Source organism: Cygnus atratus, chromosome 17 (assembly GCF_013377495.2).
Source record: "Cygnus atratus isolate AKBS03 ecotype Queensland, Australia chromosome 17, CAtr_DNAZoo_HiC_assembly, whole genome shotgun sequence".
NCBI classification, from domain to species: Eukaryota; Metazoa; Chordata; class Aves; order Anseriformes; family Anatidae; genus Cygnus; species Cygnus atratus.
In genome coordinates this window covers 7,220,114-7,244,778 of record NC_066378.1, presented here as the reverse complement: position 1 = coordinate 7,244,778, position 24,665 = coordinate 7,220,114, and the positions used below count along the sequence as shown (strand labels likewise).

Below are 24,665 nucleotides of genomic sequence, written 5' to 3'. Positions count from 1 at the left end.
TCAGCTTCATTTTTTGGTGTCTTGAGTGCGGTGCTGTAGCTGCACCAGACCTTTGTGATGTTGGGAGAACAGTTTCTGACTAGGCAGTGGTCACACATCTGCTCTTTGGGCCTGCGCAGCTTGCGGCAGACAGCGTGTTATTACACTGGAGGCACAGTAACAAAACCTTGGCACGCAGTGTGTTAATTTAGCTGGGACAGTGCTTTTCTTCTGTAAATGTTGACTTTAGAATATTTGACGGGGAGCTGGGGAGCTAGCTTGGTCTGCGTTACGGATGCTGCTGCGCTGCTGTCACTGCAGTCTGCGCTTACCACTGGGTGTGGTAATTATAGTTGGTGGTGTTCGAGTTTCTAAGTGGGTATTGTGTACGTGAGGGAATGCTGAAATTGGAGACCTGGACTAAATAAACATCAAAGGCCTTCGAATCAGCCCGCTAGCCTGCCATAATGGGTGCTCGTCCTCCCTTACGCCAACAAGGGGCTTGTTTGGCCCAGTCACGGTATAGGTGCGCATGTTCACGGAGGGGCTGGGAGAGGTGGCACCACAACTGAGAGAGAGGGGGGACCTGGTGAGTAATGTGCCCTCATGGACAGGGAGATAACCTGCGCTAGTGCAAGTTCATGAGAGGCTGGTTGTGGGATGGCTCTCTCAGCCCTCTGCTTCTGCGGCTTGGGCTTACGGCTGCCGGAGGATGGCTCCTGTGCAAGCAACTGAGAGGAGCCACGCACTGTGCCACTGCTGGGGGCGTGAGGAAAGTCTCTTAGTGAGATCAATAATGTTGGAAAACTTATGTCACTGTACAGGCTCGTGCCAGGTGTAGTCAGAGTCCGAAAATACCTCTCCTGCCCTGATGAAAGGGAGGAGGAGGAGAGGATGAGGTGGATGTAAGCTTGGTAGGAGTGGCACCAGCTGCTAGGACTAGGTTGTTGGAGGGAGTGTGAAAGGAGCACCAGGCAACCTGCAGGTAATGTGCTCGCCAATGAGCGGATGGCCTCAGATGGGCATTTTCTTTCCTTCTGTTTCACTGCTATATGCCATGCTTATGTCTGAAATGAGAGCACGTGTAGGCTTTTCTGTTTTACATCATTATGAGTTGGGCATTTTAAATGCATTTTACATGACTTTGCGCAGATGGACACACTTGGAATTTGGTGAAGTGGAAACATGAATTAGTTTTGGATTAATGGAAGTGTCCCAAAGAACTTCCTGAGTAGCCACCACACCTGACACCTTTCAGTTGTATCAATAGGGCCGGAGTCTTAGAAACACAGCAGAGCATATGGGGAACCAATTAATTCAGCAGATATTAAGTAAACACTTGTCCTCTGGGGAAAACCTTTTAGCACATCAGCTTTTTGGCCCAAGATCACACATGCATGAGTGGACAGTCAACGTGCCTGCCTGGATTGTCACTTGTTATTTCTCTCGATAGGCTGGGGAGTGCCTCCTCTAGACTACTACTGCCAGGCTTTTAGGAAAGTAGACTGCAGTTAATGCTTAAGCTGTCTCTCAGCCACCAGCTTTCTCATATATAACTGATGTTAACATGTGCTGTTTTTTCCCTATTGCCCCATGGACTACTGAAGCTGAGTCTGACGAGCTCCTGGCAGTCTATGGGCTCTTTGTTTTGAGAAGCACACTTCATCTGTGGCGTGCATGTGGAATTATTGACTCTGAATATAGCTATTTTGTCTGTTAAAGCATACACAAACGCTTGCAAGAAAGAGCCCTTCCATGAAAGGGTAATGTATTGTAAGTGTGCCTTCCTGTTGATATCAAACAGCTTTGTTTGTGTCTGCGTGGTGCTGCGCTGACTTGAGCATTGTAGACTGAGTGGGTAATAGACACTGCAGGGCGATTCAGCTGAGTGACAAGGTTCCACTTAATTTATCTGCTTTTAGAAAAAAGTCCACTGGTCTGTCATCAAGATCATGTAGCTCCGCTAGAGAGAACAGTAGAGTAATGCTTGTGTTGTAGTATGGTGATTGACAGTGAAGATCTTGTTTAAAAAAAATCTCTCCACCTGGTCCTGAACAGCTAATTAGTTATCTTGTGAATCTGTTTTAGTAGTAACAAGATGCAAATGGTTTACAAAAGGTATTTACTACTGACCATTTGAACTTGCTTGATTGCTGAAACTGCAAATAATGCTTAATGCTATAAGCAAAGGATTTCACTGATGGTTTCTTCTGCCACAGAGTTGCTGCAGGTGCAGCTTATGTTCCTGAAGCAATTCCTTCAGTGATTTGCTCCAAAGGTGCTTTTTTAACTGAGAAAAAAATCCTTTAAACTCTTTATGTGGATTTGTATTGGTATTTGCTTACCTTCTGCTGAGTATAAAGATAGAAACCTGTTATTGGAATGCAAATACCTGATGATGGAAAATCACCTTCATTGTAAAATATGGCAGTGCTTCAGAATTGGCAACGTGCTGAAGATATGACCTTAGTGGTAGAGGATTCGGCTAGAAATGTTTAATTGAATCTCCTGTTATGATTTCTTATGTTCTTCTTATTACATGAAATATTATACTCTTCTTTAAAAAAAAAAATCTTGTTTCTTGTGGTATGTGTACAACTCTGAAAAGGAGAAATTTCTTCAGGAAAGACTGCAAAGAAAACAGAGGTTTATCTGAGGATCTCCCTCCTACTTGGAGAAATTACAAGTACAAAATGTGAATGATAACAAACCTATTTTATCAATTATGGCTTTAAAAAGCAACAAAATTTCCAGAAGATTAGTGTTTAAATAGCCTATTTGAACTCGATGAAAGAAATAGTGAAATGCTTCAGGGCTTGTGTGCTCTGTCTTTATATGGCTTTTGTTGTCAGCTTTTCTTTGGAGATTTTTAGAACATTTTAGGACTAGACAACTTGGTCTTCTATTGCAGGTAAAATGATTTGTGATTCTGACTGTTTTCCTGTAGTGTAAATGACTGACAGAGGGAATGGAGGCAATGGGGCTGGATGCAAATACTGCATGAAGAGGCACGTTTCCCAGCAGTAGCCGTATGTTATACCTGCCCCTGTTCTGAGGTGCCTGGGCTGACATGAAGCTATGCCACCACAGTATGGCTTGAGGTTGCTGAAGATGGGTCAGAGAAAGTAGAGCTCTGAGTTAAAATGCTTCATCTTCGAAAAAACAGCAGGCATCTGGGTTGGAGAAGGACTTACTTCAGCAGCTTGTCGAAGTTTGGAATTTATGAAATTAGTTGAGAATAAAGTGTCTTTTATTAACGTTTGACTATCTGTGTTCATTTATAACTTAGTATGATAGAACAGCTAATGCATGCCCAGTTTCCCTTTCTAAAGCAAAAACTCTAAATAAGCTTATAAATAGTGAATAGTAAATAAGGCATTATTTGGTTATTTCAGAACATGATTCAGAGTTCTAAGCAGTGCTGTGCAATATTCAGTCACTCCTGGGTTGTTTATGTACTTTTCACTCTTTAATGAAGGGCCTTGGTTTTCATTAGTATGATTTATTTAGAATGTCTTTATGGCTATAGTCAAATATCACCTATTAAAATGCCACCAGTCTTTGTCAGATACAGGCATAACCTTTTTCTACTTAGTATTTGCAGCCTATATCCTTAGCAGGGAAAATTATTAATCCCTTATGAATGCAACTGAAATGATACATGAAGTCAGCAGAAATCCTTCTATCCAGTGAGCCAGCAGGGCATGCTTGTAAGCCAGCAAACTGCAGTGCTTTGCAAAATATTATGGATTCAAAAGCACAGTGAGTTATGTCTACAAGGTTTACAAAGCTAGGATTAAGACTAGCTAACGTCTACTGCTGAGGGTATATAGAGCAGGTTATCTGGCATATTCTCTGGGTCTCCAAACACATTTTAGATATATACTGACGGTCTGCTAGAATATGTTGGGTGGCTTTTGTTTAGTGAATGACACAGTTGTCCTTAGGTTTTTAATTTTCTAAATAGAGCTGTACTCAATTTAAATTTCTTGGCAAGCATACTGTTCTGTTTATTTTCTGTGATTTGAGCTCTTGCTGATTAACTTTTCCTTGTTCAGAACAAGTTGATTTAATTTATGCACACGTGAGCTGATAAATGGTGGGAAGATGGAGATACTGATGTGTTTGGTCACTTGACATGGATACCTGTACTAAGTGTAGAATCAGTCTTGTCTTCCTTTCACCTGTGGTGTATGAAATGTTCATTGGTGGGTGTTGTCTTTTTTTTTTTTTTTTTTTTCCATTATAGCATTTGCTGTTCAGGATGGGTATCTTTGTTTTCCACCCAGATAGCTAGATTGCTACATTTGGTCTTCCTGACTTGCTGTCATCCCCTGTAAGCAAGATTTATTCATTTGGCTCTGTCTGTGGTGTGTTGTTGCTGCACTTGCCTGGTATTTGTGGCTTAGGGCAGTACTCTTCCTCGATCCTGAACCAGTGTGTCAGATGCAGCGAGCCAGCCCGCTGGGAGGCTGGAAGCAGTGTCTGGCACCACGTGGGCTTTTGGTGTGGCAGATACATCTTGATTTGTGCTTCGTCTGTAAGGTCTGAAAAAGACCCTTTCTCACCTCTCTTAAATGAGTTGCGCACACATTGGTACGGAACAATTCAGGCACGATTAATTCATTCACCATCAAAATCCTCTTGACTTGGTGGTGCCCAACAGCCCTGTAATTCAGGGTGGGAGTCTGACCTCAAGGATACGGTCAGGCTTGGTGGAATGGAAGCAGGTCTTGCTATAGCCATGCACCCAAGGGCATGTTTGTGGAAGTTCAGAAAGTTGATTATGTTTTTGGAGCAGCATTGTTGAACAGAAAGATGTGCCTTCTCTCTTTCTCACGTTGACTGAGTGCAGCTCAGTAGGCCTTTTTTGGCATATGTTACAACACAGTAACGTATATAGAAGAAATACCATTAAGTTGCAACCCAGGCATGTCACTATTGCTTATGAGTGTTCACTTCTGCAAGATTGAATGCTGGGCTTGTGTTTAGGTTTCCCATGTTTTATGTTCTCCTGTCTGTAAGTGCCAGGACAAGATACACATCTAATGAGTCCTGAGTAGCAAAAACGTAGGCTAGGCAAACCAAGCAAAAAGCCAAAGAATGACGTGTTCTTTGGGAAGTCTTTAAAAAAAAAAATCTTTATGCTGTAGTATGTGGGGAGAGCTGCTATTTGTCAGATGATTTATATGGGGAGCTAAAGCAGTGTTAACACGCTGGAATTAAAGATTGAAATGTTTCTCGCACATATGGATTCTGTCTTATCTCCTTTTTTCCCGCTTTCCCCCTGCTCCTTCCCTGCTGTGCTTTTTTGTTTTGTTTCTCCCCTCTGTGGTTAGACTTGTGCATTTTGTAATGCTCCTAGCTGTCCATCTCTTCTTGGTGTGCCTCTGGCTCCCAGCACTGCTTTAGGATCTCCTTTCTGCAAAACGTGCTCTCTCTTCCATGCTTATGTTAGCTGTTGATAGCTATGCTGCTCACAGAATGAACACATGGAGCTGTGGAATATTATGGATTTCTGTCAGACTGTTTTTGAAGATGCCTGCATCATTTTTTAAGGATATCATTATGAGCGATGGGTTAGTCCGAATCACCAAGCCTGTCTCACTGGCTCAGCGGTACCTTTCTGGAGGTATTTTTGTCCTGCTGGGGACTCCAGGAAGGCATTAAAAGGCACCATTCTCTCTCTTTTATTGTTTTATTTTTTTTTTTTTTTGAAAAGGCAAATCTGAAAGCTAAAAATCAAATGAGAATGAGTCCTGGAGGGAGGCATGGTGTTTATGGCAGGGTGTTCATCGCTGGCTGTGGGCTCGCTGCCGAGTTTGTGCTGACTGAATCTGTCTGACTGGTTAAAGGGGGGTGGGATGACTTTATTTTCGGATTGCTCCTGAAGAGTTGGAAGAAAAATGAAACAACTTCATTTGAACTCTGAGAGAGACAGCTGTGTGTATAGCTGATAGAAGAACCGCTAATGTTTTCCAGAGCGGGCTGTTCCTCTGTGATGCACTTACCGGAGCTGTGCTGTAAGAATCGGCATCCTTCTGCCAACACGTTAGTGGTGGAGGTGGGTCTTAGGGAGGCAGTTCCCTTTAGAGAAAGGCAAGAAGGCAAGGCTGGGTACCTGGCTGCTGCTTATGCTGCCAAAACAGGTGAAAATGGTTCATTCTGTGCGATCCTAAATAACAAAGGAGACTATCAGACGAGGCTTCTTTACATCAAAGCAAGGCAGTCGCTGCTGCCAGCATGTACACAGGGAATTATGCACTGTGAAAAGCTCTGGCCAGGGTATGAGCAAGCTGGCTAGGAGTTTGCTAACACACTGTATGCTATTTGCAGCCTCAGTTTTGCAGGGTTGCTCTGGAAAATTAAAGATTCCCTTTCCTGGCATAAAACCACAACAAAGAGTGAGAGTGAAATGCAGCTGGCCTGTTCCTGGGTTGGAACAGCAGTGCCGCAACTTGTCTTTCTAACTGTACAAAAGTGCAGCATTCAGAATATGAATCTAGTTTTCTGGCTGATGCTAGGTAATAGCAAGTCCTTAATTTCATCTTGTATGAGGTCTTGTTATCTGTATGCTTAATTGAGAAATGGCTCTGAAAAGCCCTCTGAGAACCTGTTTGAGAGAAGTGACTTAGATCTCTAGCTCTAGGGCTGTGTCTTGTCTTAATCTTTGTCGCATTTGAATTCCATTGCGAAGTGCCAAATGCATGCACAACAGAAATAATAAAAAAATATATAATGTAAATTTTTGCATGGTTGGCAAAGCATTTGAATTGGAAAATCCCATTTAATCCAGAAGTGCTGACTGTATGCTCAGTGCCAATAGGAGTGGCCACAGAAAGATGCTCGTTTCCAGAAAGCATGTGGAACGCTTTGCCACAGCTGATGTAAAGTGGGGAGGGGCAACAAAACCCACATTTAACTTAAAAAAAAAAAAAAAAAAAAAAAAGCTATTTTAGTTTTAAGATGATGTTTCATCTGGGCATGTGACTTCCACCTCAGCTTAAATGACCTTCCCTTTCTGGTACTCATGCTCATCACGCAGGAATAGCAGTCCTTCTGTGTTCTTATTTTGCCACTGAGTGTACACAGTTGTTTACTGTGAATTTTCTTGATGGCAGTACCTGGATGAACAGTGCTTATTTCTTCTTTTTTCCCTTCAGTTACTTGTTCCTGCTGTTATGCAGCCATCTCAGGCTGACGCAACAGGTTTGGGGAGCTATGATGTAGATAGCGAAGGCTGGGGAATGGGACAGACAGCGATGTGATGCCTCGGTGGCAGGGGTTTCCCAGCTGAGTTCGCACAGTGCTCTGGTTTGGAACTTGACCTTATCTGAAGTGCTGTTGGCACTGCTGAGAAGGGGATTCCCGATGGCTCACCGGTGTGGGGAGAGATGTCCCTGAGGCAGAACCATTGCTGACCAGGAAACCTGTTCTGAGCTGCTTCCTTTGCTGACAACAATCCCTTTACTGCATTTAAGTATGATTTTTCTGGGGCTGGGATGGAGGAAGTCTTTCACAAGCTTTAAATGATTTGCTCTTAGACTGGAAAACCTTCAGAGGGGTGTAACGGTGAAGTATGAGTACTTGTGTGCAGAGACATGAGCACCTCTCCATTATCAGGTTTCTGATTAAAGAGGAACATGTTGCTTAAAAGGTTAGAACTCTTAATTTTTAATCAGTGAAGGAAATTCTAACATTAAAGTTTTTTTTTCATTGTGCTGCTTACTCTTGCTTTCTAAAAATTAAACCAAAATACGTATCTTGCAGATCCTCAGCTTCCTGTCAGTAGCACTAGTTAAACCTTTACCTGTGAGTCTGAAGCGTTCTCTTTGAGCTCTCCCTTACTCCTTTAGGCACTTGAGCTATGATCAGATCACCCCTTGACCTTCTTTTTGAGGTGAACAGCTCGGACCTTAGGGCTGGGTGCGAGACGTTTCTGATCTCTCAGCTGTTCTGTGCTGATCTCTTCGTAAGACTATGCTGCCAGCTGTGTTCTGAAGCCATCGCAGCATATCCGCGTCCTTCCAAGCTGTGCGTACAAGGCCCAAACAGAGTTCTTTCAGCAATGGCTATGCAAATACCAAAGAGAGGTGATGAAATGTTCTTCCTCAGCATTTTCCCTAATATTCAGGATTTATGTTGTTGAGGTTTTTTGGCCTTTCTGTTAAACAGGGAGCTCCATGCTCACAAGATGTGCTCTGGGAATCTCCTCAGCTTTGCTTCAAGAATATTCTTTTTCCTCCCCAATATTTTGCTTTTTTCCCCTTCTCTATCTACATTTTAGTGCTAGTTTAACACTGACTTAGGAAGTCTACCTGCTGTCTTTCCAGTCCATGCCAAGACTATCCATGTACAAGTAAGGGTGTAAGCTCAGTCCTAAGAAATGCACAGAGAATGCATGAAGTAAACAAACTACTGAAAAAAAGCCGTCAGTGAACTCTCTCGGGCAGTTGAAATAACACAGTAACTGCATCACACTGGGGAAAATTTGCCTTTCTTCTGGAATCTCCTCCGTTGGGAAGATTTATGGCAGATGGAGTGGCCTCTGGCTTTGTTGGCTTGTTTTTGTCTTTTGGTGTTCACATGGAGTTGTAGTCATCAGAGACCTCCCGCAAAGTTTTCCTGCTGTCACGTTTTTAGTCTCTGGGGATACATGATATTGAGAGCCGGGCCTATGTTAGAAGCCACTCCCAGGTTTTCTGCTATGTTTTAGTTAGAAAATGACTTTTGGTGTGGGGCTGGGAGGGAGTGGGGCAAGGTACAGAGGGAAACAGAATTGATTTAACATGGATAATCTTGTGGGGAGTTGTTTGGACTGAAGCACTCCTGCTGTCTTGATGCCAAGCAAACCTGCTTCTTGGTGCCTGATACTGGGAGACGTTGGCAAGCACATTCCTTATGAGATGGGTGATGAGATTTATTGTCAATCACTTTTGTATTCCCTAAAATGAGAAATAATTTAGTTTAGAAGCCACTTTCTTGGAATTCAGGCTTAAAAATTCATCAGTGGCCAATTTGTCCTTTCTATCTCCCTCAAGTTTATGGAAGCTTTTTTTGTTTCTTGTGTTGTAGCCATGTGTTTTGCCACAAAAGCATTCTTGTTGCATAGTTCAGACCTAGAGGCAAAATTGTGGGTGGATGAGGAGATTAGTTAAATTTAACACTGATCTGATATGGCAGCTAGGACACCAAAATAATGTTCCAGTCTTGGTTGTAATTTGAAGAATGCAGAGATGGTTTACATCTGCCTTGAAGTTCAAAATGCAATTCTCTAAGGTACTTTTGTAGCAGTGCAAGTAGGCATGCATGCGTTAGCCGAAAACTGACAGGCTGGTCTAGCAGATTTTAGTTTAACACAGTAGTGGTGTGTTTAGGTGGCTGGGGTAAAGTTTGGGACACAAAGACTGCTTAAAGAAGCTTTCTGCTGTACTCTGCTAAACTGACGGTTCTTTCTTTTGTTTTAGATGAAGGACCTAGCTTGTACTTCTGACTCCTATGTGCATGTAAGTTGATATCTAGTAATACATGCATCAGTTTAATTTATGACCAAACCTCTGTGGGGTCAAGGAGAAATGAATGCCAGTCTTGCAGGAAGGAATGTACAAATGAGTCATCCCACACCACCGTTAATGCCAGCATTGTAGAGGCAGCAGGTGGAGATGGAGGAAGAAGCTTGCTGGAAAATTGTAATCCGTGATGTAACCTCATCCCACTAAAAATCTCCCTAATTTAGCCTTGCTTAGTTCATCTGAAAGACTCCAGAGAGGAAGCAAGTCAGATCTGTTCTGGGTTTGGTCAAAGATTAGACACACAAATTTCTGTTGTGTTTTTGGGAGGTGTATTGACTAAAAAGGTACAGACCTAAATTACTGCAAATGGTAGTGAACTCTCTGTACCAAATCTCGGTGAGAAGCAGTCATTTCCTCCTCATTTAGTATGCTTTCCTGGTGGACAAACTTTCCTGATATACACACTTGACAGCTAGGAGAAATAAAGCTACCCCTAACGTGTTCCAAGTGTTTGTTCTTTTTTCTTTATCATGTTCGTATTAAGTGTAGGACTTACGCTTCTGTTTTACTGCATGATCTTGCCTAACTGCTGGGGAAAAAGAGCTTGTGACTAAGGGATTGACTGATGGGTTGTGATACTCTCATCCAGTTCTGGGTTTTACTACCTGGGCTCCGAGGCCTGGATCCCCCAGTTTTAATGCTTTCTTGAAATGCCACAGGCTGGATGTAATTCCCTACAGAATTGGTAGCAAGAGCTGGATGTATCCCAGGATGCGATTTAGTCTGTGCAAGATCTGAATTGTTCTCTGAAGTTCCAATTCTTTATTGAATGGAGACGGGAGAGGAAGAATTAAGTTGTTGTGCATTTAGGTACCTTGCTAAGCCGCCTGAAGATGGGTGATGTGAGTTTGAAGCTATTATGTACCTCTTTTGCTACCTGGAAGATGCGTGTCCTCACTCTTCCTTCCCAGGAACTCTTCGGGTCAGCAGATTGCTCTGTTGAAGTGCAGTTGTATCATCCTTTGGCAGTGCAAAAGCTACTAGCGATTGCTTGGTTCTGAAAACCAGTGGGTATGCTTGATTTGCTGAGCATTACATTTATTTTGTAGTGGGTCTGCTTAATGTGTAATATTTAAGTATATATCATATCGCTTCTGCTGAGGCTGACTGGGATGTCGATATCAAGACATCTTTGGTTAATACGGAGTCAATCTGAAAAGCAGGGCAAAGCAATACAGAGCCCTGAGAGACGTCTCACTTGTCAAAGTGACAAATTGCCCTTTCTGATTCAAAGGACCAGCTTGCATGGCAGAGCTAAGTAGCTACTGGAGAAAGGGGAGGAGAGCATGGGAAAAATACCCTATTTGTTTAGGCCTACCCCACTGCTTTTTGTTGTTTGTTGCCCTGAGTTTGAAGGTCTTTGTTTTGCATAGTCTAAAACAACTTCTCAGCAGGTTGAGAGGAGCAAGGCCTCTCCCACTTTTCGTTCTTATAAACTGTTTACAATCTCCCTCAGTTTTCTAGCTTTGTATGGAAAAGTTCAGTGGGTCAGCTTTCCCTTTAGCTTCATCCATCATTCCAGTCAATTAGAAATAGTTGAGGGCCAATTGCCCGGTCTTCCATTAACTGAGACACTTCAGATTGTTTAAAATAGCATAAAAGCCCTCTTTGTTGACCGTTGGGCAGGCACTGTGGATTTCCCTATTGATGGGCAGTTACCGCGTGGCTGAACAGAACCCCAGTGTCTCTGACAGTATTTGAGGGATGACTATTACTACTACAGGCCTTGTCTGCGTTTTGATTCCTTCTCCTTCACCTCCGCCTCTCGCTTTCCTTTCCCTGAAAGGTGCGATGCCTTCAGATAGTGAATTACCATGCCTGCTTGCAAAAAAAAAGCTGGTTTGTGGCTTTTCAAAACTGCTGTAGTAAAGGGTGGTGTTTTTTTTTTTTTTTCCAGTTGCTGAAAAGTTCCTTTTTAACCTTGGTGCTTTAAAAGCTCTTGGCATTATTTGTTAGTTGCTTGTCGTGTGTGTTTCTAAAGGACAAAGGAAGTGTGTAAGTGTTCAGGAAACAGCCAGGGCATTGTGGTGTGCAGCTGAGTTCATTCTGGTACCCCATGCCAGGACAGCCTGCTTTCATTTAGGGCTAACATTTTCCTTATGTTCAGAACTGCCCAGCCTCAGGGTAGGGCTTGTGCGAGAGCTCCAACAGAGCACTGGAAGCTTGTCATAGGTTAATGTGTTTGGGTTGACACTGAAGTGAGCTGATATGTATAAAAATACTACATTTTGTTTCCCATGACATGTAACTGGAGAAGTAAGCTTACTGAGAGGAGATCAGTTTATCTGTAGCAACGTAGATGTTTACGTATTCCCATCTTGAAATCCTTGTCCATCTTGCAAACTCTTTCTGATGCCATATACTGCTTTGGTTTAAGTATGGCCTAATCCATGTACTTCTGTTGTTCTGGAGCCATTTTGCCTGAGTGATGTGTTATCATTTGATCCCAGCTGTACAGCAGTATTTCCCCTGATTGTGAAGAGTCTGGATAGCTGTGACTGAGCAGCTGTGCTTGGGGCTGATGGCCTGGACCTTGCAGTGTCTTTTGGAACTGGAGGAAAACAGTGTGTGGCAGCCGTTGATTATGAGGAGGTGCCCTGTCGTAGTAGTGCTAGCATGTGAGGGCTTACCTGTTTCTCTGTCTGCTCATCCCTTTTTGATCATGCTTCAGGAACAGTCTCCTCTGTGGCTGCCTCTCAGATGACAGAGGCTCAGTGATGTGCATGTGCTAGTGAGCTTGGATTTCAGCTCTTGTGCTACTGAGAAGCACAAAAAGCTCTCTGGACAAATCCAGGGCAGAGGGTGCAGCAGGGATTTTGGGGCTTGGATAAGAGAAAAGGGAGCTCAATGGGTCAGGGGAATATGATGATGATCAGACAGCTGCTTCATAGCTGGATCTTGTACTGGAGAAAGGTCTGCCACAAAAGTACCAAGCAAGCTCCACCAGTGACTTTCTTGCTCTGTTGATGTCCTACTGGGAGACCAATCTAATATATTTACTCAAACAAGGAACGTAGTGATCTCAAGGCTTGTTGGACTGATGTGTTTCTAGAAATTTGCCTTTTTTTTTTCTTCCTCCTTTCTCTTCCACATGCCTTCAGCAAATAACAGCCTGAGGACGTGTCTGCGCTAGAAGTGCAGACCTAAGTTGGAAGGAGACCAGTGGGGCAGAACATCAATCCGAGACTTGATTCTGACAAAATTGATGTTTGTTTGTTTTGTACTTGTAAATTATCTCATGCTTTGCAGAAATTGAAGCTTTAATAAATAATTTAAACCAAGTATGAGAAGGGGAGGAGAGAGAATCCCTATTTGCTGTAATTAGTGCTGTTATTTAATGCCATTAATTATACCCAGCCTTCTAATGTTCTTCACAGGAGTTGATACATTTGAGCTTTGTCTATGCTGGGATCAAGTGAGGACAAGTATGTCCACTGATGTAGAATCCAGCCTTTGTGCTTTGCAAAACCCTTCAAATTTGGTGTCTAGCAGTAGCCTGGAGTAAGCAGTAGCCTGAATAGCCTGCATTGCAGTCTGCTGAACAAAGGATGTGTCTGGGAGAATGATGATTTGATGTACATGTTTTCCGTGTTTTTGAAGAGGGACTGTTTTAGTGGAAGTAATAATCTACTGCAATTTTATATTATTGCCAGACTGTTTTAAATTGTTTCATAGGCAGAGAATAAAGAACTTTGTTTACTGTTTTAAAGTAGGATGTCTGATCCTCCTAGGGGAGGTTATTCTTTTATTAAGAAAGATATAAAGTAGCTGCTTTGATGGAAATATAACTCTAGGAATTGAGATGGTGATGATTATTATAGAAGCTGTAGCGTTCTAATGCAAAATAAGCCCTAGGAGGTATGTACCCTAAATGGCAAATCACTCTGTTTTTTAACAAAACAGGAATTACTATTATTTTGATTCTTGCTTATTTTACAAGGTCTTTAGCTATTTCATCTGCACTTAACTTTTACAGGCTGGGGATAAATTGATTGTTGCTGTTGTTTTGCTTTTTAAATAGCTTGGCGTTTTTAAAGCATGCTAGAGATGGTAGCACAGATCGACAGCATAGGATTCATTTGATACTCAAAAAACGCAGGGAGAAAAGCCGTGACTACTGATATCCTATGCACTAGCTGAATTACAATCTGTTCTTATAACCTGGTGTTGTCTTGTGATCTTCCTGGAAGGAGCCAAAGATCATTATTTCAAGGGGACCTCACAGCTAATACATATTAATTTTTGGGAGGTAGCAACTTGACGTGTTTTATTGCAAGAGATCTCCTGTAGCCATTTTACAGGGGCAGTGGGATCCCTCAGGGCCCTGAGGATACTGATAGGCCTTAGTGGCTCTGACCGACCTCATGTGGGGCTTCCAACCACATTCCCAGCCCAGAGGCCTGGGCTCTGGGCCCTCAGTCGTGTGGCTGGCCATGAACCCAGCTGATCCAGACCCTGACCTACAGACTGCCTTCCTGGCCTGACCTTGTGCCTGCCTTGTCACTATGGACCTGCCTGGTTATCACTGGACCTAATCCTAATCCTGTCCTGCAGATTTACTTCCCAGCTAGGCCTCAAGCCTCCACCGTCACCATGATACTACCTCTTGGCCAGGCATGGCTGCCATCTCCAGGTCTGTCTTGCTCACCTCACTTGGGTGCTGTGTGTGGTACCAGCTGGCAAGGCCCCTGCCCTGTCATCCATGGGGTCCCACCTCAGCTCCCACGTCCCTCAGGGAGCTGCTGGCCTTTACTGTTCCATAATCTCTGTCATTCTGCTTTTCTGCTTAACTGTTTCAAAGGGAGCCTCCCCAGAGGAGAAGGGAGCCAATGTACAGGAACTGTCAAGATTCCTGACAGTCCCCCCCCGTTGAAGAGTACTGGAGAGAAGCTCCCTTCAGATTTAGTTTTCCCAGACGCTCATCTGGGAGTATAGTTGTTGCTGTGGCATGGCAGATCCTTCTTGTGCTGGGAACCCCATTTTGTTTGATGGGTGGGATAGACCCGAGGGACTTGGCCACTGTGGTAGGGAAAGAGGAGTTGCCATCTTGCTTTTTGCTTGGAAAGCTGTTCCAAACTGGAATTACCTACCTTTAGCAGGCAGGGAATTACCAATAGGATTATTCATTAGGAGTGTCATATTCCAGCTCTATCTGGTAACGTGTGTTTAACTTTGAATAATTAGGCTCAACTGCTAAATGTTTGGAATCTGAGATGCTGAGATGTATTTAGCAAATGCGTCCTAGATACTGCCTTAGAAGCTGAGCACAGAGGAAGGTGGTTGAAAGGGGTGATGTGTCCCAGTTTCTGCAATTTGCAATGACCTAAAATCCATAATGATGGAAACTAAAAACAGATAACAAAGTCTTTGCATCTTTGCTCAGTTAATGCTAGCTTGTGACAACTACAAGTTAGCAATGTGGAGAAAGTACTGGTTTGGGAGATCAAAGAACCACCTCCTTAAACTGATTCAGGAAAGAGTAAACTTGATGATATTCTGTCCTCTTTGCTCACTGCATTCCTCAGTAGCTCATGTAGTAAGAACGAAAATACAAGAAAATGTTGTCTGGTTAGTTGTCTGTGTTGGGATATTCACCTTGAACTTTGTAAGCTTTTATTTTGTCTGATGCTCAGGACAGTCTCTTGCTAACAATTCTTTCTCCTGCAGATCTGTACCGTATCTGTACCTGAATCTTCATTTTAGGAGCAGCCACAGGATAAAGACTGGCTTGGTGTTTATTTGAAGTCAATATGCTCTAGTATGCAATTTGCTCATGTTTAAGTGTCCAGCTTTAAAGGTTTGCTTTGCCTACAGGCAGTCTGAATACAAAGGGATGCTATTTTTTTCATAAAGTAAAAGTTTTACAAAAACACAAAGAGCAAAATACTTCTTTCCACCTTCCATCTTTGCAGATTTACTATTGCAGAGCAGAGTTTGCCTCTGCAGAATCCAGAGAGGGAAGAAATGTCAATTCATGCAGTTATCTCGAGGTACAGGTAGAAATGAGCAAGGTGGATGAGATGTGTCTATGCACGTCCACATGTGAGAGGGGTGAGCAAGTTGCGCCCTGAATCAGTTTTGGCATTTGATGCCACAGAGATGACAAGGAGGTTTACAGGGACGAGATGTAATGGAATAAATATTTTTGTGTAACTAGTGTCTTTGATGTTGGCCAGACTGCTTGAGTGATGATGCGTGGAAGTTCTGAGCCTTCACTGTGTTGCAATATTGTGTAAATCCTTTTGTTTAAAGGGAAGCTCTGCTGCGGAGTGGGGAAAACTGAATTGCAGTTGGAATTTATTATCTTTGAGGAAAAACATGAAGGGATTCATGTATGTATCTCAGGAGCTAGTTTCCCTCCTGAAGTTTTAGGCAAAAGACACCATCTGACATCTGAACTGTACCATAAAAGATTCAGTTCATCTTGAGTTATCGGCTGTAACAATGAAGTACTGCAGACTGAAAGGGGTGATTTTCATTAGGATTTCAAAAGCCTTATTCTGTTGATAAATTCTGTGTTACTTTGTGATTTCAATAAAAATGAGAGCAGTGCCTGCTTATATCACCTCTGGTGGTCTAGCACGTGCTGCCTTTGAAGGCTGTCCTTGTTGCGTTTTGACTGAGATGATTGCCGAAGGCTTATTGTCATGGTCTTGGTTAATATTAGTACTTACCTGAAAATGAAAGCAGCTGCCTTACTAGAGCCCACATTCCAGAATGTCAGAATACAGCTGTAAATAAAGGAAACCGAACAAGGGCATCTTGGCTTGTTTCAAAGGAAATTATAGATTGCACAGGAATTAAATGACATGTTTTCCCTGTGGAGCTTAATGAGACCTCAGTACCCTGTTCCTGCTCTCTGGTAAAAAGTCACTTGGAACAATAATATCCTTCAGAGCTTACACTAAACCGTGGCACAGCAAAGAGGGCAATCCAAAGTTCATCAGAATGAAATGCACTTTTTCAAAATAAAATTTTGTAGTTCCATGGTGATGAGGCTTCTCACAAGTACAGAGTATTTAAACCTCGAGGTGATTAGATTCGATTCCCACATGGCAACAGTTTCATCCCAATCATTTTGTTTTCCTGTGATGTGAAAACATATACTGAATTTGCCCATGGTGTTTTCTTTAGAAAAAGTGTATTAACTTTGCAAGTTAAGGCCCTGTGTCATTCTTCTCCATTAAAAAAAAAAAAAAAGTGTGTGTGTGCATATATATGTTCTTTAATAAAGGCTCCTCTTTGTATGCCTGTTTGACAAGATGAGCAAAGCTTTCTTTGGCTTTGAGGCTTGTGTAGCCTGATAGCTTCAGGAATTATAATGAAATGAATAGTCTGCCATTTCATTTCACATAGCTGAGGATTCATAATGCCAGAGAAAAGTCTTATTTCTCAGTACGTAAGCCAGGTCTTTATTGGCCACTTGCTGTGAAACTTCTAAAATACGTTCATATACCAAAGGGGAGCTTCTCTACTTTCTGTGCTGAGACACACAATTGCATAAGAAAAAGGAAAGTTCAGACGTTTGTGCTGGCGAGAAGCAGAAACGTTCTCTTTGGGCAGTATTCCTGAGAGAACTGGCCTTTGATCTAGTTTCTTTCTGTTTAGTGTTTCTGTTTGTCGTCTATCTGTTACAAGTTTTAAACGAGCTTACATCTGGTTAGATCTTAACCCCTTGGCAAAGGGAAGATGTCAGAAGGGTGGCATTGCATGTAATGCAGCTGTTAATCTGTAGCTGTCCCTTTTAGATTATCATTGCTTTGGACAGTTTGAGACAGGTGTCAGTTTAATGGTAGGTATTGATGCTTTATAGCCTTCTGTAGTCTGCAACTGAGTGGATTTTATTAAATGGAAATAAACTTTTAATGATGTGCAAGGTAAACTGCTTTGAAACCCAGTGGTCCCATTCACTACAGAACAGAATAAATGTTTTTCTGGACAGAAATTCCATTCCTCCTAGACCGGGCATCGAAGAGGAAGCTTAAGGCAGGCTTAAATATAAAGCAGTAGTCTGTTAGTCTGTAATAGGTTGCCTGTAAATATGAAGTTCATTATAGCTGCTTCACATGATTTCCATTTACTGAGCTGAGCCCAGTCATACCAGCATAGTTACAGCATGCTTTTATGAGGCACTAAATTATTCTTTCTCTGAATCTCTATTTGCAAGTTGTTGGGTAGAATGTGTTACTCAGTTGAAAAAGCTGAAATCAATAAAATATTTATACCATGATGGTAGAAGTGAAAAATTATTTTTTTTTTTTGCCTGCTTCTTTAGGAACAAAGCCCCAGCAACCAGACATCAATTGCAATGATGCAAGAACCTCAGGAAATGGTGGAAGAAACAGTTACTGTGGAGGAAGACCCAGGCACTCCGACTTCCCATGTGTCAATTGTCACTTCTGAAGATGGAACCACAAGGAGAACTGAAACCAAGGTGAGAGGCTAATAACCGACGAAGAAAATGGGAAACCACCACCACCTAATCACAAAATAAAAATAGCAGGGATTAGCACAAGCGATGAGAACCATGCTATTTTGATCCTCAGTGATTTTTGAGTATGTTGCCTTTGCCAGCAAAGCTGAGTTAAAGTTGTTTTTCAGTTTTGTCTCTATGTCCAGATTGCTCCCAATCGGTTGTGCTGACATAGGTGTTCACGGAGCTGCAAACTGAGCAGCAAAAATTATCCGGGTTAACCAAACAGAAATACTAGCACCCACTCCCAGATTGCTCTTTCAAGGTTCGCTTTGTTTTATTGACAGGATTCACAGAATTGCCCTGTAAACACGTACAGTGATGTGAGAATTAGATGAGATAGAAGGGCTTGGAATAAAAGACTGTTGCAGCCAAGGAGAATGTGCTTGGAAGCATGTCTTCAAATTAGTTATAATCTGTAATAACAATATGCAATTATGCTCTTGTCCTTTAGAACAAGAAGCATCCTATTTAAATGAAACCACAACATTTACATTCTGCACCAATACAGTGAATGGGATTTTACTCGTGATGAGTAGGCTATGTTCTCAGGCGACCTGTACCGCAGGTTCCGCTGGATTAGACGCTGCATGTCGTCTTTTCCTGATGTCTTTTTGCTCCCTTTTCTAGGCTGCATGTAAGATAATTTTTCAATCTGTGATGAGCAGGTGCTGCATGTTCATGGTTGCCTTGCATGCTGTTGGGTTCGGTTTTTGGAACAGTAATATGACTTGACGTTTGGGTCTTGAGTTGAGCTGACATCTTCGTTAGGTTTTGGTCTTGTGAAAGATCAAGGGTGATTCCTTTTTTAAAAAACTTGTAAACAAAACTGATTTAAATAAAGGCTGTCCAGCTGCTTTCTGTGTCAGAAAGAGTTAAATGGAGATTGTTGCATATATCAGTGTTTATTTTTACAGACATTCCAGAATTGCAGTCCTCTAAGGTTTGCAGAGGACACTGGAGTTGCAGGTTAGAGTGAAGGAACGTCTGTTTCCTGAGATCAGAGGGCCTGCACGCATTCGTATAAACTGAGTATCTGCTTTAAAATGTTAGTTAAAAGATAGATTGAACTGGCCTATTTTCTCCTTCTTAGAACGAAATGAAGGTCTTAAAAAATAAAACTTTAAAAAAAAAAAAAAAGGCAACAAAACCCTGTGTTGATTACTTCTTCAAATAATCTACTGTATTTCATTTGTGACTTATTTGAAATAAATGCTTTTTTTTTTCTAATGGCAGCAACAACTGTTTACAGGAAGGAAGTGATAAACTTACAGTAGTGATGGACACCTTTTTATATGGACTAACAGTATTGAATATTTTTAGGGCAAAGTGCAGCTATGCAAAGGAATAAAATGATAGCTATGACTATAAAAATAGAGTAGAGGCCATGGTAGTAGTCCCTAGATAATGGAACCACATGGAATGAAATAGTTTGTCTGAAATAGTCACGCCGCTGATAAATCTGCGTGTCTGTCATAACAGACAAGGTGTGTTATTCTCCTTTGTGGCATAGCTGTTGTTTTACCATCTTCCCACAGAAAAGGGAAGTGGTAGCTCCAAAAAAGGCATTATGTCTGCGTACGGGGAAAAATTGTAAAAAGAACATCTCTACAACTGCTGTTCCGTTTCAAAGAGCAATGTTTTACTCTATTACTCTAGTTCATTCCAGGCACTGAAACGCATTAAGAACAGGAGGAGGGTGCACAATTGTCAGACAGTGGATTTATGTAGTTTCATATAATTCCGCTGATTCCTACTGATGTACTATCTGGAGATGTTTCCTAGTATTTCATTGGTCTATTTAGCATCTCTATAATAAATAAATAAAGAAAAATCCAGCTGTTGAGAAAGTGGCTCTGAAATGTCTAAACACAGACAGGGCTGGATTAGCCCTAACTGTTGAAAGAAACACTGGGTCTTTGCTGAGGTTGTTGCTGTCTGAGTGGTTTTGTTTTGACTTTTCCTTATTGTGATAATGTGGTGTAAATTTAAGAGCACTTAGAGATGAATCCGAGGTCAGATTTTTTGTGTTGTTTTTAATCACTTTGGTTTCAACTTGTGTTTTGTTTCTGGTAGTGAATGTGAAAATGAAAACTGTTATCGTTGGAATTCCATAGCATTGGTTAAGTGTCCTGCAGTTAATTGGCATTGACTTCCTATCACTTCTAACAGGTATCATCACGGTGCTTTTAGAGGTCACACTATTACATGTTGAGTGCCTTACGGAGAAAATGAAGTTTGCTCGTACCTTATGTGTGGTGGCAAAATTCTGACCTTGCTGCTCAGATGAGGACAATGAAGGAGAGTTGCTGTGGGATGTGAGATGCAGACGTGTCCCCTGGGCATGCAGCGTGCTGCAGGAGCAGTGGTTCTCCTCTTGACTAATGGCTACAGATGGGGCTATAGTTCAAGTGTATGACTTGATCAGCACCGTCCTGGTGCTCTGCTGCAAGCGCATGAGTACTTGAGCAATTTTAATCGCCCTGGGCCAGTGCTGCTTCTCTGTAAACAAGCACACTAATCAGTACGTACCCTATTAACTGCTGGTTGGGACCTACAGAATTTGACTACCTAGAAATTGGCTATCTCAGATAAATTGCCACTCTATTGCGACAATGAAATACTACTTCAAGGCAAAAATGTCATCTCTCCTAGATTAGAATCTGCCTGGTAGAACAATCCAATGCTGTTACAATTCTGCCTTTTAAGATTTATTTAATGATTGTTCATTTGTATGGCTGTATACATAAAGGCTTTCAGAAACCAGTGGTGCAAGTTGCAGCATGTGCCTACTGGCAGGAGTAGGGCTGGAAGTTGTGGTGCTGATGCCAGGGGTCTGTCCCCATGCCCTGGGTGCAGTGGGTTTGCTGGCTGACCAAGGCACGTCTGAAAGGGAGGATGCTGCTGCCTGGAGAGAGTGGGAATTGTATTGTCAGTGGACTCATTTGAATGAGTTCTTTGGTGACGCTCTCGGTAGTAGGTTCTTTTAAAACTGCTGGTTGGTGTCTCTCTGCCTGTTCCCTCCCAGATTTAAAAAAAAAAAAAAAGAAGAAAAAAACACCATGAATCTGGCCTTGCTTTTGTTGTCTTTGCTTTTTATCTTTGTAAAGGAACAGCATTTTCTGTGGAATCCTAACATCTATTTACAGTAACAATCTAATTCCTTACTTACTAAGGGTAATAGTTAAATTTGGGATAGTCACACTGTGTTTGTTCAATGTTAGGAGGTTAGTTTTATGTTAAGCTTTTTTTTTTTTTTTTTTGAGCAATCAGTTAAAGCAAGTTAGCACAACATACAAATAAAGGTTTTTATGCTCTACACTGTTGCATTTGCTTTGGGCTTCCTTGGAGAAGGCTTTAGAACCTCTCTTTGTTAGCTCTGTAACCAGATGGTTCTTCTGGACAGTGTCAGTCACGTTTTCCAACCCTACTTGTCTTAAAAAGCAAGACAAGTTGCTTCCTCAGTCAAAGTAACACAGGTCATATTTTTAAGAGATCAAGAGACCAGAGGAGTTTTCCAAAGGTATACTTGCTTGTTACATAGCTTATGTGGGGATTAGGCAACCCTCTGTGTATTTTTGGACGCATCAAAAGAAAACTGTTGTTTGTTTTTGCTGTGTTGTACAACTCGCTAGCTTGCTGGAGTGATGTCTACGAAATTATTGCACTGGAACTAGAGCATAGCAAAAGCTATAAATGCGGATGCTCCTGTATGCTGCTGTTCCTTGTTTTCTGTTATAAATCTCTCCGTCTCCCCCTTTCCTTTCCCTTCCTCCCTCCCCCTCCCCTCCAAACCCTTATGTATAGAGGTTATTCTCTCCAATAATACATTAAGTAAACAACCTTAACGCAGAAGCATTACAGTTTGGTGTGCTTTTCCCCCACATCTCTGATGATGCCTGTAGCAGTGAAGCAGGAAGAAGGCATAGTAGAATTTAATATTTGACATATTTTAAATAGAGAACATCTGCCTTCTCAAAAATGAGATATCTGAGTAATTTTCCCCAAACTGTTATTATCTTAGTACTGTGCTGGCTAAGTCCCTATATAACATTCCCTGCACAAAAAATGTATCAGATAATGCTTCATTTCAGCTTTATAATCTCTCTGCAAGCCGAATACCTATCGTGCTAAAGCAGTGAAAGTCACCTTGGGGACAGGACTACCACTTTTCGACAGAAGGCTCGAATGCTGCCATGTGTCAAAGGGAACCTGTTTGTAAATGAAGAGAATGGAGTAAAACAGACTAGATTTCTGCGTGTTTATATTAATGCTTGCTTTTTTCTTTCTTTAGGCACCTTTTATTTTTGTCTTTGTTGAAATGCTGAAAGATTTGAGAGATCTAGGTCACTTTTCTTCATTGAAAGTGATATTTTATGATGACAAACTGTGAAATCAATCTGTATACAAAGCTCTTTTATTTCCAGTCCATCCATTTGCTTTGCGCTCTCAAATACTCACAAAGTCCAGGTCTTTCCCTACAGTGATTCCTGCTGCTCTCCCTTCGTAGCACCAGTGACTGGAAAGTGCTTGTGGCTTCAACTCCTCAGTTGCATTGGTGCCAGTTAACCTGGGATGCAGTTCTTTGAAACATTGCAGAAAATTCAGGGGGAATTAGATAATGGAGCAGGAATGGATTTCAGCTGAAGTCAAGGGCCCTTTGAAAATGTGAAACACTAAGCTTAAAATTGAAGGGGGGAAATTTGAGCTGTTGTTTTGAAAACCTATGGGGTGAGTTCTTACATAACATTTAATAGAAAGGTAATAGCTTCAGCCTGCTTGAGCTGATTAATTTTTACAGTCCATAGTTCAAAAATAAGCTCTCAGAAATGTCAGAATGCTTTTATCCTTTCACATTCTTTCTCATCTGTTTTTGTTTTATGACATAGTCTCAACAAAATTTTTAGTCCTGTCAGCTTTTATAAAGTACTTAGTTCATGGAAAAAAAAAAAAAAGGAAAGAAAAAGGAAAGGAAAAAAATGTGGGGGACAAAACATAACTGAAAAACAAAAGCTCTCAGTAACGAGATGGAAGGCAGGAATTAGGAGTCATTGTTAAGTTGACAGCATCTGCCCATGACAGCACACTTCCATTGAAATCTCAGTACTGTCTTTCTCCACTGTCTGAGCACTGTGCACTTTGATGAACCTACTTGTACCAGCTGGACGTGCATCCAGTAAGTCAAGTCACTATTTTCCCATCACTTGAAGAAAAATAGAAGGATAAAGGACAAAAAAATACGAAAGCTGTTTCAAATGTGTGAATATTTCCTTTGTGTTTTTTTGGCAAATGGCTTTCCAGAGGTGGAACTAATGACTAATGTTATCACGGAGCTTGTAGGGTATTTACCTAACAGAATAATTGCAGCGTGGGGTTGGAGGGGAACAATGACGAGGTCAGTAAACCTGCAGTGTGGTTATATTTCTGTCTGGGGGCAGGTGAGTGTGTTCAAAGTACCCACATGCTGTTCCTTTAGAAGACTGATTGCTTTAGGATTTTGGCTCCAGAGGGCCTGAATAAATTGGTACGTTGGAACTTTTTTTTGGGGGGGGGCTGAAACCTTAATATAATTTACAGGAAATATACAACTACAAATATATTTCAAGCATATTCAAATAACCTCTTCCTAGAGAAGCAGTCTGAAGCTCTTGTCTGGTAATTTGTGCGATTGTGGCAGTGAAACAGTTGAGCACCCTTTGGTTTGTAATCAGGCTAAAAACCTCTTTAAATGGATTTTCTTTAGATAAACAGAGGAAGTCAAATTGCAGTATCTCCAAGTAACTTGTATGTCTAAATTGTTCATTACAACGTATCTGCGGTGCAGAGTTCATGCTAATAAATCTTTCTGGAGATTGGGCGCATCTGCGGGATCAGGTGTCTCTCAGATAAGACACTGCTGGGACTCCCATTTGGAACAGCTTCGTTTTCTCTGGCTAATGCATCGGTATTAGGAAACCACAAAAATCTTGGGAGGGAAGATTACTGTGCTGTCAGCTATTCAAGAGTGCCTCTGTCCTTTTAAGAAATATAAATGAAACATTCACTTGAGCTGAGTTTACTGAAATAAAGGTTTATTGTTTTTTTTTTTTTTTTTGCTTGGAAGCCTAATAAATGGACCTTCCTCTGTGTGCTGGCTAATTGCTTCCAAAAAGCTTCCCTCTATTGTCCTGTAGGCAACAATGTCTGTTTATCAGATGATAAATCTTCTGTTTTGATGCCTGCCCCTGACAAATGAGGTGTAGTGCAAACACTCCCTCTCTCAAAGTAGGAAGACTCAGTTTGATTCCCCCACCGTAACACCTGTAGCATTATTGAATGCTTTGATGCTAGGAGAAACGTGTACTTTAATGCTTGAGTGAAATGTTCCTTTTTATGTGTCTGACAAGGGGTTTTTGGTTTTGCTGATTCTTTCTGCTTAGGGGCAGCATTCAGCAAGTGGTAGAAGTGAAGCTGTGCTAATGGTGTAAGCATGTTCTCCTGGGTGTCGGCTGATGCTGTGTCTCTTTGACTAGCACAGACATGGAAAACTAGTCTATGCTCAAAGAAAAGAAAATGAAGCAAATTGGGAAGAAATTGCAACTGAATCTCCTGTATTCTGTATTGGTGATAGAAATCTCTGTACTCTGTAGAGCACCAGAGCA

At 41.7% G+C, this 24,665-nt stretch overlaps 1 protein-coding gene across 15 annotated transcripts in view; it reads left to right on the top strand.

Moving 5' to 3' along the window:
• The window catches only part of ARVCF (ARVCF delta catenin family member), a 270,617-nt gene that overhangs the window by 160,698 nt on the left and 85,254 nt on the right, over nucleotides 1–24,665 (top strand). For 11 of the 15 annotated variants that reach the window (XM_035556879.2, XM_035556865.2, XM_035556866.2 and 8 more), the window contains one exon: nucleotides 17,827–17,985. In XM_035556879.2, the coding sequence (XP_035412772.1) occupies nucleotides 17,827–17,985 (159 nt within the window). Of the gene's footprint in view, nucleotides 1–5,383; nucleotides 6,044–9,446; nucleotides 9,486–17,826; nucleotides 17,986–24,665 lie in introns of those variants that run through there. The other 4 variants (XM_035556876.2, XM_035556860.2, XM_035556874.2 and 1 more) reach the window with 2 other exon arrangements.